This window comes from Penicillium cinerascens, assembly GCF_028974065.1.
Source record: "Penicillium cinerascens strain IBT 15544 chromosome Unknown scaffold_4_segment0_segment1, whole genome shotgun sequence".
Classification (NCBI taxonomy): Eukaryota; Fungi; Ascomycota; class Eurotiomycetes; order Eurotiales; family Aspergillaceae; genus Penicillium; species Penicillium cinerascens.
The window spans coordinates 227,166-242,784 of record NW_026695298.1 but is presented as its reverse complement, the minus strand read 5'-3'; the positions used below and the strand labels follow the sequence as shown (position 1 = coordinate 242,784).

General features: G+C 51.8%; 4 protein-coding genes across 4 annotated transcripts; 2 read left to right on the top strand and 2 right to left on the bottom strand.

Moving 5' to 3' along the window:
• Positions 1 to 168: 168 nt before the first annotated feature.
• Positions 169 to 1,197, bottom strand: N7498_009182 (uncharacterized protein; the record flags this gene model as incomplete). Its single annotated transcript, XM_058456238.1, has 1 exon — positions 169 to 1,197. The coding sequence occupies one exon, from the start codon at positions 1,195 to 1,197 to the stop codon at positions 169 to 171; it is 1,029 nt and encodes a 342-aa protein (XP_058303137.1).
• Positions 1,198 to 2,421: 1,224 nt separating this feature from the next.
• On the top strand, positions 2,422 to 3,867 carry N7498_009181 (uncharacterized protein; the record flags this gene model as incomplete). Its single annotated transcript, XM_058456237.1, has 7 exons — positions 2,422 to 2,461; positions 2,610 to 2,633; positions 2,703 to 2,819; positions 2,887 to 2,918; positions 2,981 to 3,098; positions 3,156 to 3,352; positions 3,409 to 3,867. 7 exons carry the CDS (start codon positions 2,422 to 2,424, stop codon positions 3,865 to 3,867), a joined length of 987 nt encoding a protein of 328 aa, XP_058303136.1.
• Positions 3,868 to 6,853: 2,986 nt separating this feature from the next.
• On the top strand, positions 6,854 to 8,618 carry N7498_009180 (uncharacterized protein; the record flags this gene model as incomplete). Its single annotated transcript, XM_058456236.1, has 4 exons — positions 6,854 to 7,253; positions 7,307 to 7,422; positions 7,475 to 7,559; positions 7,612 to 8,618. 4 exons carry the CDS (start codon positions 6,854 to 6,856, stop codon positions 8,616 to 8,618), a joined length of 1,608 nt encoding a protein of 535 aa, XP_058303135.1.
• Positions 8,619 to 9,208: 590 nt separating this feature from the next.
• Positions 9,209 to 14,490, bottom strand: N7498_009179 (DNA topoisomerase 2; the record flags this gene model as incomplete). The annotated part of the gene is made up of 3 exons (XM_058456235.1): positions 14,402 to 14,490; positions 13,996 to 14,340; positions 9,209 to 13,933 (listed from the first exon to the last, which is right to left on the bottom strand). Exons 1-3 carry the CDS (start codon positions 14,480 to 14,482, stop codon positions 9,209 to 9,211), a joined length of 5,151 nt encoding a protein of 1,716 aa, XP_058303134.1. The 5' UTR covers positions 14,483 to 14,490.
• Between the last annotated feature and the right edge of the window lie 1,129 nt (positions 14,491 to 15,619).

The window sequence follows — 15,619 nt, the reverse complement described above, 5'->3', positions numbered from 1 at the left end:
GGGAATGAAGGTTAATCGAGGATCAAAACACACATCCAAGCTAGGAAGCGCGCACCTCGCGTTCACGTGATTACACGCTAAGATTCTGCATTTCGTTTTTGGTCTCTTTCGGTGATTGGGGTTTTTATTTTCATTTTTTCTAAAGGTGATTGACATCTACAGCGGCATTCACATGAGAACCAATGACCTCTCCGTGACAGTCAAAGTAGCAAATTGCGTCACTGCCTCCTCAGCGGGGGTGTCCATGGAGATGTTAAGTCTCTGCAATGTATCTTCTGGGAGACAATCATATCCCAGATTGCGAGGCAAAGGTCGAGTCCATTTGACCGTAAGGTCCGGGGTCCTCTCTGGGCGAGCACCTATGGACCCCCGTGAAGGCCGCCAGGTTACTGTCGCAACATAGTAGTCGAGCTGCCCAGGCCGCACTTCATCTCGCACCCATCGCCTGCTGCCCAGGATGGAACTGCCCGTCCACTGGGAGATAGAAATGTCAGATGGCTGAGCAAGTAGATTAGTACCATCGGTACGCTTGAAGTGCCATTTTTCCGCGGCTTCGTTTGCGATGTAGTCCACCTCCTCTTTGCGTCGCTCGATGCTTTCGATGTCCATTTTAAAGCTCGTCACACTCTCCGGCAGTACCATCCATTTACACCATTTGCCTGAGATATGAAGAGCTCGGTTTCCTTCCCACTCCCAGGTATCAGTGTAGCGTAAAGTGATGGTGACGGATGTGGGATGAAAGTGATGCATGGTGAAGAGCCCCATGAAGGTACGTGAGTTTTCGAGCATGAAAAGCTGTGCGAATAGTCGAACATGTCCGCCGTGCACCTCTCCATGTCGACGATGGATCAAGTCAAGACATTCTTGCATCTTTTCGACAGACATCGTTCGGCGAGGCGAACGCTCCGCCCGGGCCATGTAGAAGGTATGCTCCGACCAGATGAACGGCATGAACCAAGCCTCCATGTAAACTCGTTTGCAGGTTCGAAGAAGTTGTGTCCAGCAAAAATGACGGGTTTCATACCCCGGTCTTGTACAATACTCATCCTGGCCGATAGGTTGTGTGGTGTCGGGGGCACTGGCCAGGGCGAATGCAAATATCTCCGAGCGGATCTCCGGAGGGAGAACAGAGAAAAGACCACTCTGGTTCTGATCTGCATAGTCTATAAAGTATGCAGGCGAGAGATTGGGTTCCATTTTTGCGTGAGGAACTCTGTTCAAGCGACCGAGGCGTCGTCTCATGCTTCGTGTTTTTACCGGGAGTTTTGAGGGTGAACGATGCGGGGAATCCGCCCAACCGACATCGAGTTATTTGGAAGCGTGACCAAGCCACCTTTTTTATGATGTTCTCTATATGGCTCCGTCACCTATTCTTTAAATTGGATTGAACCGATATTTGGTCTTCTTTAAGTATCTGATCTGAGCGTGGGTCTCTTGCAGATTCGAATGTTCGTTGACGAGAGCCTGCGTCATGGAGGGTCACACAACGTCTACATCATCGTGGGAGGACTTCGTGCAATGGCCTGTCGGGTCGGGTCTGGGTCGAGGTCTTCTACGTATAATGTACAGAGTTGCACTGGGGCGAAGCCATAAACTAGTTGATTCTGAGATTGATGATCACTCCCTGCGCAGCTGCAGTGGATGTGTATACCGACAGTGGGTTTGTCTACGGAGATCTATATGCAGACTATATCACAATAGATGACAAAACGCCGATTTCCAGTCAACAGGGCAAGCAAGATACGAGGGAATAAGGAATTCAAATCTTTCCGACCAATGGAATCAGAATAGTCGATGAGAATTGGGCACCTGTTGCGCCATCGCAGGCCACTATTCCCATCTGCGGCAACTAGTAAACAACGCCGAAATTGAAGAGAAAGAAAGCTTCGAGACCATCGGTATATCGAGGCTCTCGGAAAGAAAGAGACATCATAAGGGTTGCCGGCTCCAGGTTGTCGAGGTCCGAGCAAGATCTTTTCCAGTGGGCACTTGACTAGGCACCCATGAACGCGTGAAAAATGCACCGCGCATGGGCCGATGAGCTGGCCGCGAGTCACAAGTGCGAGCTGTCCAGAACATTCGTACTTTTGACGAGTCCAGATTGGGCGATGCACGGAGGATCACGGACCTGCTCTCAGGGACCCGAGGAGAAGCCTTGACGGGGGATATGAATACTCAGAGAGGTAGAACCGGTAATTCACGAGAGGGAAAGCATTGATGCCTTGGACACATTGACATCATCAAGAGGTGTTCGGCAGGAAATTTGGGCGGAACGCACATGACAATCGGGGAGTTCCATCACACCAAAACAATTCTCTTATCGCGCTCCTTTTCCTTTCACCATTTCCACCTTCCCCTTTGCTCGAACTCCAGTCTCCGGTATCTCTTCTCTGTGACCTACCTTGACTTCTTTGATTCGCCATGGCCGACTCTGGTGACGTTAGCTATCCAAACACGGGCAGTAAGGTTCGCAGCGACCCTAACAACTCCTATTGATTCCTGCTGCTCGGTGATGCTAACTAGCTCTGCAGTTTATACTCTCTCCCTATTCTTCAGCTTCCATCTCCCTTAAATGACCCTGGACTGACCCCGTACTCCCCTGGGTGCAGGCCTCAGCGATGTGGTGACAAAGGGTAATCCAAACTCTCCACGGGTGTGCGGAGGGCTTCCTGAACCATTCCATCTAATGCGTACTTTTCTAGGCCCGGTTATCGATACCGTCAAGTCTGAAGCTTCCAAGACCAGCGGCGAGCTTCGCAACCTGAAAAACTCACGGGTGACCCCCTCGACTACCACCGACAATGACCAGCCTTTGACCCGTATGTGTTGGCCTAACCGAACAGAGGTTCGGGTGATAGGGGTAGCAAAAAGCTGATTGACGTGCAGACTACCACTCCTTGCTGTATAGCCTGTTGAGCGTGAGTTGCCGCGAGACTCTTCAGTTGTGTCATCTGTTTTGCTGACCCCCTCCTGTGTACAGTGGGAGCAACCCCGTGCGACCGCCGTTTCCTACGCCAGCGTTGTCGGCTTAATTTTCGCCGCCCGCTACCTGCCTCTCCTCCGCTGGGCCTTCAAGATTTTGTACATGTCGTTGGGATGTGAGTTGGTCGCGTGATCGGTAGTTTCCGGAGTGGGCAACTGACTTTGTCTCGCAGTGACCGCCACGGTTGAGATTGTCGGCCATGTCATTCTCAAGCAGGGTATCGCTAGCTCTTTCCGTCCCCGCCGCTACTACACCATCCCCAAGGAGACACATGAGGCCATTTTTGAGGACCTGTCGCAGCTCGCGGACTTCTTCCTGATCGAGTTCCAGCGCATCCTGTTCGCCGAGAATGCCGCCCACACCGTCGGTGTATGTATTTGATGGCTGCCCCGTGGATACAGGAATGAATGTTTAACGTGTCGCAGGCTTTCCTCGCAGCCTTCACCGGCTACTGGCTGATCCGCTTCGTCCCGATCTGGGGCCTGGCCGTGATTTCCGTGACCATCGCCTACTTCGGTCCCCTGGTATACATCAGCAACCGTGAGATTATCGACGAGCAGATCGCCAACCTCCAGTCTATCGTCAGCTCCCAGACCAACCAACTGAAGGATCTGGCCGGCGAACACACCTCCCACGCCACCGGCGTCATGAAGCAGTACGTCGGCGAGTACAGCTCCAAGGCTCAGGAGTATATCGGCCGCCGGTCCGCCTCTCCCGAGATGAGCAAGGTTGCCCCGACCCCCGTGAAGACTGAGCCCGTCTCGGAGCCCGTGATCAAGACCGAGGACTTCCCGGAAGCCCCCAAGGTCGAGCCCCTTGCCCAGTCCGTGGAGTTGACCGAGCCGGCTCAGCAGGCCGAGCGGGAGCCTCTCCTGGCCATTTAAACGCGCACGTCTCATAATATCCTAACTTGCCGGACTAGGTGACTGTCAACGACGATCATCGATTCGATGAGAATGGAAATATGCCTTGCAATCTTGTTGATTCTCAACGATGCTTGACGGTACGCGAGATTGGTGGTGAGGGTCCTCCATTTACTCGTCGGGTAATTTGGGATGTACATCAAGCCCCGACACTGCTTGCACGAAAACTATGTGGAACGCTCGGATGATGAATCTGTTTTCATGCCTCCCGTGGTCCTTTACTGTTCACTTTACTTTTTACCTTTCTACCTTTACCTCCTGTCTATTCTGTCTTCTCGGACCCTTTGTTTATTTCGTTTCGGGTTCATATTGTTTTAATGCAATTAAGATAATCTCATGAACTTGACGTTTGCCCCCTCATAGATCCTAATGAAGTTCTCATGCAGCTTACCGGTCCTCGACCTTCTCGCAAAAGCGCCAAACGTATCATCGCGCTGGAACGGATCATTTGTCGTGTTCCCAAGCTGTACGATCTGCGCAAGAGCCTCGACTCGACCGACTTGGGGACAATTGTTGGATATGGGGCCTGGAAGTGCCCCCGTATTGCTTTACGCTCCCGCATGAGTAACGCGCACGACGCCGTACGAGACGGCCGTTGGGTCTCATCCCGGTCCACCAGCCTCCCAACTCTCCGCATCGTGATTCGGGCCGGCCTGGGGGTGCATCTGTCACCTCTTTCCTCATCTTGTGCTCGAAGATTGGCCTTGTTGAAATGAGCTCGGCACGGCTTTCCACTTGGTTCAAAGCCAATCGTATCCCGATCAGGTCGTACTATTGCCTGGTATATATTAGATGTGCGGTTTGTGTGTGATGAAGCAGCCTGAGCTCTGTCACCATAAGCGTATGGAGGGACTGGGGCCCAAGAATCAGATCAGACTTGTATGGTTTGAAGTTTAGACCTCGCAGATTCAGCAGGGATTTCTGATGAGAAGGTGAGAAGGATCCTGGACAGGAGTAATAAGTTATCCTGCACAATTAACGGCGGTATTGCTTCAATTGCCGCTAGCTTCATCCAAATCCGCTGTGGCCGTAGTAATTACCATAACGGGGGCATTGGGGAGAATGCTACATTGCCAGCAGTGGAAGATCTAACTATATGAAGGATGTCGAGGTTGTTTTTGGAATTTCATTGAAGACGAGGACCTTGAGGAGGCCCGAGCCCTCACAGCAACATTCCAATTGAGATCTCCAGTCCTCGCTCACTCTTCCAGAAGGCCAGTAGAACAAGTTCAAAAGCTCTGGACACGCATGCTCATGTTTACCGCTCTTTTGGGCCCAAAGAGCAGTCGCCAATTGCCAGTCTGTCTAAGACATTGGGATCTCGGCCTCTCTTCTGGCCTCTCGGTCTCAGACTCGTATGGTTGAGCTGCAGACCAAAGTTAACATGGATTCTGGGGATAGCTAGTTGTAATCATCACTTTTTCTTGTGGCAGGTTGTCTTGATCGCAAGGTAAATTGGACTGTGTCCAGGTAGAAGATATCGTAAGATCTGCACCGATCATGCTGTGCTCTGATCTGCAGATTCTCCCAAAGCCAGTTGGTGCGGGGCCCCTAGACCTGTCAGGGATACAGGCTGCATGGCGTAAGTGGATACAATGGGAGAAAGTTGAATAATGGACTGGGGCAAAAGTCGGAGATGCTGGCATAGACCTGAACCCGAACAGGAACGGAAGATGTAACCGTCAACGTGTCTAACTTGTGCAGAGAAGCATGCATGGAAGCTTCTACGACTCTGAAAGTACCAGAGTATCCACTTTATGATGCAGCCCTGATAGTTCAAAGAGCGGTCTCGGGCTTTCATGTCGCCGGGAGGCGAAGTGCGTTGCAAGACATCCCATGAGTCTGTTTGAATAAGACTTTGAGTAGCTACATACCTGGATAGCCCCTGTACAGGCCAATGTGTGGACGACAGGATATTGTGTGTCCAGTACTGGGTCAGAAGTTTATGTCTTGCAGCGCTCTTCCACAGAAACGGACGGGGAAGGACTCGTTAGAAGACCATGCAAACTCCCGTTATACAAGGAATCGATGCCCTGCAGCCATCCGAAGTCTCAGACCTTTTTGATGTCCGTATCGTCGAGCCATCCGGATTTAAGTCTACTATTGGACGTCGGACGCTGCTCCTAATTCTCCGGTTGCTCTACTACCCTGCGATCCCCACGACAAGGTCAACGCTCGTGGGAGGTTTCATTCGATACAGCCTCCTTCACACGGATCAAAGCAGGTGCTATGTTTGATGGTTACATTGACAAGATTGGGAGACATCCAAAGCAGAGTAAATTACTGAGTTACTTTAATATACGCGTATACTGCCGCCAACGGTCTGTTTGCATGGATAGGTACCTGGAAGAGATAGCGGTGGCCAGCAAAAGCAGCTGTGAATTTCCATGAATTATCCAGGAAAACGTCTCTTCGCTCTTTGGGCTTCCAGGTCTTGGGTACCCACAGCGGCAGTGAAACCGGTGAGGCCTCGAATCTAAGAGACATGGGTTTCATACTCCAGGGGTCGTCAAGAAAATCGATGACACCATGTACACTGCATGACCAGGCCAATGTTGAAGTCAATAGCGTGGGAGAGACAAACAGACCCACGGGCGACTCGTTCGACTTCAATAGCCTCGTGATAGAAGGAACCGGTGAGGCGATTCTCGGAGCCACACTGCCAGCTTCCATCTGTAACTGCGGTAGATACATCAAGGCACACCGCTAGCACCTCGGAACATTCAAAACCTGTACTCACCCTACGGAGCAAACCTAAGAACAAAGGTGAAGGAGCATGATATCAAACTGACTTGTCTTTGATCTTGATTCTCTCCTTTCTGCACGAGCTTCTGGAAACGCCTCTTGTTCCACACGTGGTCCTCCTCGCTGCTTTATTTTCTCTCCCATCAAACCTTTTCTTCATCGAAGTCTACTTTTCTCACTACCTCTTCAACTGATATTCTTCATGGCATCGATTAAAGACCTACTGAATCCATCCCCAGATTCACCCCCGCAACTTCCCAAGGCACACTTTCAGGAGCGCCCCAAGACACTTTTTACAGAGCTACCTAGGGCGTACTACGGGCTTCTTTCGCGTGTAAATAACGCACCGCCAGCGACTACTGCCTCACCTGTTCATGAGAAAAGGTCCAAGATGCCAAAGGATAGCCCGGTATTTCGACCTGGAAGTACTCAGGGAGAGGTCCGATATCCTCCCTGCGAGGAGCGTGATGAGGAGCTCACCAAGATCCACAAGGAGTTTCAACTGCATCCTATGGGCAAGATCGCCCAATACCCTCGTCATATCCCGTACCAGAGTGACAAGAAGTCATTTCAGGAGAAGACTGGTCGTGATAGCTTTCATGGTATGTATCCGGTTGCTGCTATACCGCCAAATGCTAACACTGATATTCTCCAGTCTTCCAATATACGTTTCAGGAACCAGGCACCCAGGAAGTGTGGACAGTGATGTGGGATTACAATATTGGACTTGTGCGCACTACGCATCTATTCAAGTGTCTGGGCTATCAAAAGGTATTTGCTGTGGATTATCGTCTGCAGGAAGGACCTAACATCATGATTCTAGACTGTTCCCGGTAAAGCGCTGGCCCAAAACGAAGGCCTGCGTGAAATCTGCCACAGCATCACCGGCGGAGCGCTTGCAGCTCAAGGTAAAAGTCTCCGCTCCCCGAAGCCCCAAGCCATACTAAAGTTGCTGTCTAGGCTACTGGTGGCCATACAAAGCGGCCAAGGCTATGGCTGCCACTTTCTGCTGGAGAATTCGCTACGCCTTGACGCCCCTGTTCGGCACAGACTTTCCGTCCATGTGTATTCCTCCAGAGGACCAAACTAAACATGGCCGGATGGTCATCCACAAAAGCATCGTGGCGGAAGCCACAGAGATCGCCCGCCTCTACCGTGACCTGGAGCTCCAGAAAGCCCGTGCTGGCTCAAACCAGGGCTCTAGATCATCTGGCCCTGAGCACCAGAAGACATGTTCTCAGTCCTCTTTCGTCTACGGCGACCGAGATCATCGGCGAGTCAAGTCCAAGTTCCCTCGACACAGATACGAGGACAGTATTGGCAGTGCTCGGGACTCATCCTCGGAACCGTGCTGTAACTCTCCTAGGAGCCCTACTCACAATCCCTGGACACCGGTCAATGGTCCGCCTCGCAGCTCGGACGTTGTAACCCCCCAAAGCGATATCTCTCCCGGTGATTTCTTCCGTCCCCTCATTACCTATCGAAAGCGTGGTCTGTCGGCCGAGGAGACTGGTTCTGAGGCCGGCCTCAGTCCCATGCCCAACTTTCCCTCACTCGGGAAAGAGGATGCCGAGATGGGCGAAGCGGACTCAGGCGTCGCCGATGTAGAGTCCGCTGGAAGCCTTTCTGACACGAGCATCTCGGGAGACGATTCCGTTGATGATGACGATGACTACCGGGTACCTGTCTCCCGAGGCTCGACGAGCGATGAGGCTCCCGGTGAGAGGGCTAAGAATCCTCCTCGCTCTGCCAGGAGTCGGGGGAGTGAACTTCTGCCGCCCTTGGGCCACTTTGCCCATGAGGTCAAGGCTGCTCATGCCCTGCTTCATCTGCATATGCAGGAGGCCAAGGACAACGAGAGTGACACCGATGAAGCCATGGATTGGTCGCCTTGGAAAAATTCAGTCACCTCACACACCCTGAAAGTTGTTCCCGAGACTGACAAGAGACGTTGTGCTTCTCTGTGAACGGACACTGTTCTTTTACAGGCCTGGATCCTGTATTTCTCCCGCAGGAAGCGCCAGAGGCTGGTTCAGGGATGGCAAATTGAATATTTTTGATTTATTCCAGCTATGGAGTTACTATGGTTTGAGTTCATCGGTCTTAGAATGGTTGGCGTTGCATGCACATGTTTAATTCTGTTGAAATTCAGGATATGCGTCGATCTTCTGCAAAAGAATGAATGTGCCTTTTCGTTGTAGACAATTCACCGATTTTATTCGGCCGATAGTTGCTGTCGAGGCTCTAGGATACTAGGTCTTTCGGCAGCTTCTTCTCCAAGGCTTATGCGCGACCATCCATATTCATAAATGTGGCCTGGTATCTACGGTGAGAAGGAAGATCAACATCAAGATCTAATTCAATAGAATTTAGACATCAGACGCCTGGAAAAACACCACAACAAGTCGCATTCTGCAAACAGTGACTGGCTCTGCCTGAACACCAAAGAAAGCATAAAATGATAAAAAAGACACCAGCTAAAAAAGGAACAGGCAAAATCAGTGCCCCAGTGCAAGGAGAACGAAAAACTATATTCCCCAGCGCCCCCGGTGCTAATCTAGTCACTCTCATCTTCATCTTCGAAATCATCGGCCGATCCCTCATCTTCACTTTCATCTTCGATGACATAGGTCTTCTTTGCTTGCGTGGCTGTGCGTCGAGACGGACGAGCTGCCGCAGCTCGTCGAGGCGCAGGCGCGGGCTCATCATCCGATGCGTCCCTCTTGCCTGCTGGGGAATCTAGAATGTCATTGGCCATGGCATCAATGTCATCCTCCGAGAAGTCATCAACCGGCTTCTTCTTGACCGTCTTTGCCGGGGCAGACTTGGCAGTTGCCGCAGCGGCATCCTTCTTCGGCCGACCACGGACCTTTGGGACAGCAGCAGCCTTGGGGGCAGCCTTGGGCTTGGGCGCGGGCTTCGCTTTAGGAGCAGGCTTCATGGGCGAGTCTTCCTCCTCTTCATCATCATCCTCATCCTCGATCCTTGAGACTTCCCTAGGCTTGATTTGCAGCGAACGTCGAGGCGAGTTCTGAGGAATAAGCTTGCTGTAGTCGGTCGCATCCGGGTCGAAATCATTGTTGCTCTTGGTGGCCGACCTGGGAGGCAACAAGCTGGCGCTACTTCCAGCACGGGATCGCGAAGAAGAGATCATGGGCCGAGACTCCGAGTCACCACCTCCGATGCCCTTGACCATCTGACTGACATCACCGAGGAGGTCATCTCCGTTGTCGCTGTCCGAGTCGATGGGCGCGGCATACTTGACGGGTTTGCGAGCACGAGCACCAGACTGAGCAGCAGGCTTGGGGGCTTCCTTTGCAATCTCGAGGAAATCGTCATCGGAATCATCATCGACGACGGGCTTGGCTTTGGGCTTAGGTCCTCGCCTCGCAGCCGGCTTGGGCTTTGGCTGATCCACTTCGGGCTCCTCGTCCACATCAAATGGATCAGGAGCGGGCTGGGCCGATGTGTGAGAGGGAGCGTCTGCGGGATTCTCGTCCATGTCCATGAAATCACCATCATCAACGTTTTCTGCCTTGGGCGCTGGCTTCGATGCTCCGCGGCTCTTCTTGGGCATTACTTCCATCTCAAATTCAAAGTCGTCATCCGAGTCAACAGCCCCATCGGTGGGTGATGCCTTCGGTTTGGCCGATGATTTGTTGAGGAAATTAGCCAAGCTGTTAGTCGGCTGTTCTTTCTTCTTAGCCGCGGTCGTCTTCTTCGCTTTTGGCGCCGCAAAGTCCTCATCATCCGGGTCATCGCCGGCAGCAGCCTTGCGCTTGCGTGCCGCAGCGCCACCCCGAGCACCAGCGGAAGTCGCGAGCTTCGATGAGACACGACGGCCCAGGCCAGCAGCCTTACGGAGACGGCGCTCTTCATCCTCGAGCTGGAAGCGCCACTCGTTGATGAAATCATCCAGATCCTGATTCCAAATGTCCTCTTTGGAGAGCTTGATCAAGGCATCAACCTCCATCTCACGATCGCCAATCTGGCGACGGAGTTTCTCAACACGCTCTTGGGTTAGCGACCAGATTGGCATGCCGAGCAGGTAGTCGTAAGAGCTTGACAACACCTCGGTCTCGCGGTTATCGGCTTCCCCGCCTTCCTCGACGACAGGCTCGTCCTCACCCAGCTTGGCGGCTTCGACCACCTTGGCAATAGGCTTGAAGCCCTTCTCCTTCAGTTCAGTGACGAGAACACTCTTCTTCTTCTTAGAGATGACCAGCGAGCCATCGATAATCATTTGAATAAAGCGAGCTTGGTTGCTCAGCTTCTCCAATTCCTTCTGAAGTTCTGAAAGCTGGTGTTGCTTGCGGCGCTCGTAGTACTTGAGACGAACGGTGTAGAACTCCTTAAGGATATCATCAACAGTGGAGTACTTGGTGATACGACCTTCCGGATCGAAGGCGACCAGATTAGTGGTTGCAATGGTCTTGGAGAGCTTGAACTTCTCTTCCAGGCCGCCTGATAGGGCGGATTTCATGTTCTTCTCGTCGAGCTGAATCACGAAGTGAACCTTGCTGTGGGTGTTGTAGTCTCTGTAATCCTTGATGAACGAGGGCACCTTCTCAGCCTTGATGATTTCTTCCAACTTGTCTTTGAAGTCCTGAGTCCAGGTGCGGATGGGCAACTCGGTGATTTCAACCTCCTTGTCGCCAGTCTCCTTGATGATACCACTGAACTTGTATCGATCGCCGCCCAAAGCGACAACTTCGCCAGTAAATCCACGGAACCAAGGCTCCATGGGCACAACGGGCTCGCCTTTCATCAATCGCTTGATGTTGCTGACCACATCCTCGGGATTGTAGTTGGGAATCGAGGAACTCCATCCGGTTCCGATACCATCGGCACCGTTGATCAGGATCATAGGAACCACGGGCATGTAGGTTTCAGGTTCAATTTTCTGACCATCGTCCATGTTGTAAGTCAGCAACGGCTCGTCCGCGGTGTGGAAGACTCTGCGGGCGAACGGCGACAGGCGAGTGTAAATGTAACGAGCACTGGCACAATCGCCACCACCCTGGAGTCGACTACCAAAGTTTCCACTTGGTTCAAGGCAGTTGATATTGTTGGAACCGACAAAAGTCTGAGCCAAGCCAACGATCGTTTGCTGGAGCGAGGTATCGCCGTGTTGGTAGGCCGTCATTCCGGAAACGAGACCGGCCAGCTCAACGACCTTCATATCCTTCTTCAAGTTACGGCGGAAGCAAGTGTACAACACCTTGCGCTGACCGGGTTTCAGACCATCGACGACGGACGGAATGGAACGCTGGTTGTCCGCCATACTGAAAAGAATGAGCTCCTTGTTGATGAAGTCGGTGTAAGTGATCTTGGCTGTGGTGTGATCCAAAAAGGTACCAGGCTTGTACTGGCGCAACCATTCCTTTCGCTCATCTGCTTTCTTCTTAGAGAATGCCAGCTCGATAAGCTCCGCTTCTTTCTCTTGCATAGTGTGAAACTCTTTGAGGTGACGATCAAGGTCGCGGAAGTAGACCTGGGCATCCTCTGTGGAACTAGTTCCCAAACCCTTGTAGTACTTGTGGTCCCATCCCCGTTCATCTTTGTGCTCCTCCTTCCACGCCTCATACTCTGGCATGGTGAAGAATGATTTCGATTTGGATGGGTTCTTGGGATCACCTTTCCAAACCTTGATAATTGGGGTGATGAATTCGATGAGGAATTCAGGGATCTTGAGCAAGCTCGGGAACTGCGCCTGAAGGAAGTTGATGAGTAAACCCTTGATGTGACTACCGTCGTGATCCTGATCAGTCATAATCATGATGTGCCCGTACCGGAGACCCTTAGTTTCGGTGTACTCCTTTTTGTGCTGCAGGCCAATGAAGTTCTTGATGTTTTGGATTTCTTGGTTCTTGGAGATTTGGTCGAACGACGCATCACGGACGTTGAGCAACTTTCCACGAAGTGGGAAGACACCGAAAAGATCGGGACCTACGACCGCACGTCCAGCCATGGCCAGACCCTTGGCAGAGTCACCTTCCGTCAGGATCAGGGTGCAGTGATGGCCTTCCCGAGTACCCGCCTTATTGGCTTCCACGAGCTTGGGGTTGTTCATGCGGGTGCGGCGTCCGCCATCACTCTTCTTCAGGATTTGATCGGCTTTTTGCTCAGCAAAGTGCAGGATGTTGGACATCACTTCCGTCTTGAGGACCTTCTTGTAGAAATCTTCTTCGAGGACACACTTGCTACCGAACTGGCTCGCCTTGGTGGTCAACTGCTCCTTGGTCTGCGAGGTGAAAGCAGGATTGACAATGGAAGCATTGACGAAGATGAAGATGTGGTTTCGGATCTGGGCGGTCTTCAGAGTAGCACCACTCTTGTTTCTCTTCTTGACCTGATCAGCCAGGCGATTACAGATCTGATCGGCAATGTAGTTAACGTGAGTTCCTCCAGAGGTCGTAGCAATAGAGTTGACGAACGAAACCTGCTGGAAGGCACCATCTGAGACCGCAAAACCAATCTCCCAGCGAGGGTCGGGGCTGCAGGTTATGATCTCGTCCTTGGCAGGGGGGCCGTCATCACCACGCTCCTTGCGAATAGCCTTGGTGTACATCTCCATGTACTTTCGGAAGTTCCGAATCGGAACACGCGTACCATTCAGCTTGACAGCAACGCTGGATGTACCCGCCAGATCGTAGACACGGCGCTTCACGAGGGCCTCGAAGTCGTCGTCGATTCCCTCCATGCCAAACTTGGAGAAGTCGGGCTTGAATGTGACCTTGGTGTAGTCATCGCCCTTGGCGGCATCGGTTATCTTCGCCTTGCCCATCTTGGTCATGTTGTCGTTCCAGGTTTGCTTGTACTTCTTCTTTTGGCGCGAGTCCTGAGTTTCGATGGTGAATTCGGTTGAAAACACGTTACACAGCTTAGCACCGAAACCGTTTCGGCCACCAGTGACCTTCTGCTGGGTATCGTCATAGTTGGAAGATGTGAGAAGGTGGCCGAAAATAAGCTCCGGAACGTAGATCTTCTCTTTGGAGTGGATCTCGATGGGAATACCACGTCCATTGTTCCACACGCTGATTTCACCGTTCTCGCGACTGATGGTCACCCGGATCTCGTTCATGTTCTTATCGTTGTGCTTGTTGTCGGCGGCGTTGACAACAATTTCGTCAAAGATTTTGTAGAGACCGGGAACAAAAGAGACTTGACGGAACTCCATCGACTCGGACTCAGAGTTGTAAACCCACATCTGTTGGGAGGTAGCCTCTATGGAACCAATGTAGGTATCAGGACGTTTGATGATGTGTTCAAGTTGTGTAAGCTGTTGAACCCCAGCATTAGCGCGAATCCCGGTGGAAATATCGGTCCTATCGAGGGACTCACCTTCTGGTACTTCTCCGATGCATTTCCGTTCTTCCCCGCCGCCTCAGATACACCTTCTCCTCCAAAGGACTCATTCTCCACATCTGCGAGCGGCTTTGAGCCAGCTCGTTTAGGCGCAGAAGCCTTCTTCGCCTTAGGAGGGGTGTGGGAGAGCAAGGAATCGCCATCATCATCATCATCATCGGACATGTGTGCATCAGACATTTCATCTTCACTGTCGGCCTTGGCCTTCTTTTTGGCGGGTGCTGATTTGGCCTTCGGCTTAAGTGTGGTCTGGGTCATCTTCTTGGTGGTTGCTTTGGGGGCGTTAGCCGCCTTCTTCGAAGCCGCCTTGGCCTTGGGCTTCTGAATAACAATGTGATTAGCGGCGCGGCCTTGGGGGAGTTTTGATGGAACCAAGTCTTACTGGCGCAGGCTCGGGGGCAAAATCAGAGCTCCCGCCATCGGAGATATCGAAGACGGAGTCATCCATCAGAGAGTCGTCCATGGTGGAAGGTGATCCGGACGAGGAAACCGGCGATGGCAACCGAGAAAATCGGTCTTAAACCGAGGAAAAACGAAGGACTGGGTCAATCAAGCGAAGAAACAGTAAAAACTACGTGATGAAGCGGTCAGAGCCCAGCATGCTCGTGCTGGCGAGGGAGAGATGAAGAGGGGGATGCAGGCGTGTTTTCCCGCGCAAAGTGAAACGCGACTGCCAGCGGGTTGTAGGGCGGTGAGAGGAGTGGCCACTCGGACCATCGTTGATCCTCACCGCCTGCGCAGCCTTCGTCCCATTTAGGAAATTTGACAACAAACGTGCGGAACGGGGAAAGCGTGATAAGGGCTCTGCGCTTGGCAGGTGCGATGCGCGCAGTTGTAATTGTCTGCTTTTCAGTTCAGTGCATCGTATATTGATAAGGGTTACATCTCCGAGTGGGTTAACCATCTTAGAGCTCTAAATCAGAAAGAAAAAAAAAAGAAAGAAAAATAGGGTTTGACTTGCCAGCGAGCTATATATACTCTTGAAGCTACAGTGGTGTTGCAAGAGTTTGAAACCACCTTATGTACCTTTCTTTACCGCCTGCTTGTTAGAAGCACACTAACGCCCGTTGAGAGAATATGAATGGTGGAACTACTAATTGCCGGCAGAATAAATAGCTCGGTACCTAAAAGGGTTTCAAACTCTTGGAACGCCACTGTAGTAGATCTGGTATTCCCCGCGTTCGATTCCTCCATGGCCGGAATATGGGACCCCCACAATACATTTACATTCAAACCCGGGAATTCATTGTATAAGTGCCAATCTTGAAGGGTTAGTATCACAAAGACTACAAACCCGTCTCTGTTGACTTCCAAGGTTCGTACAGCAGTACTGGAAATGCAGACTAGCTGGCGCCCAGCGTGTGGAAGTTACCTAGGTAAAATAATCAGCTCAGGGAAGAATAGGATCCGGACATCAATTTTCAAAAGGATAGTCCTGAGACTTGAGCTCTTCCGTGAGAGAAATATCTCTCACTGTTCTGAAGCTAGGTGACATTGATTGATAGAAAATGGATGTCCCGGCGTAGTCCGCGGACGGCGTTGCAAGGGTGGTGGCAACCCCAGATACGAATGGACATGTCTGGCACTGTATGGGTTACCG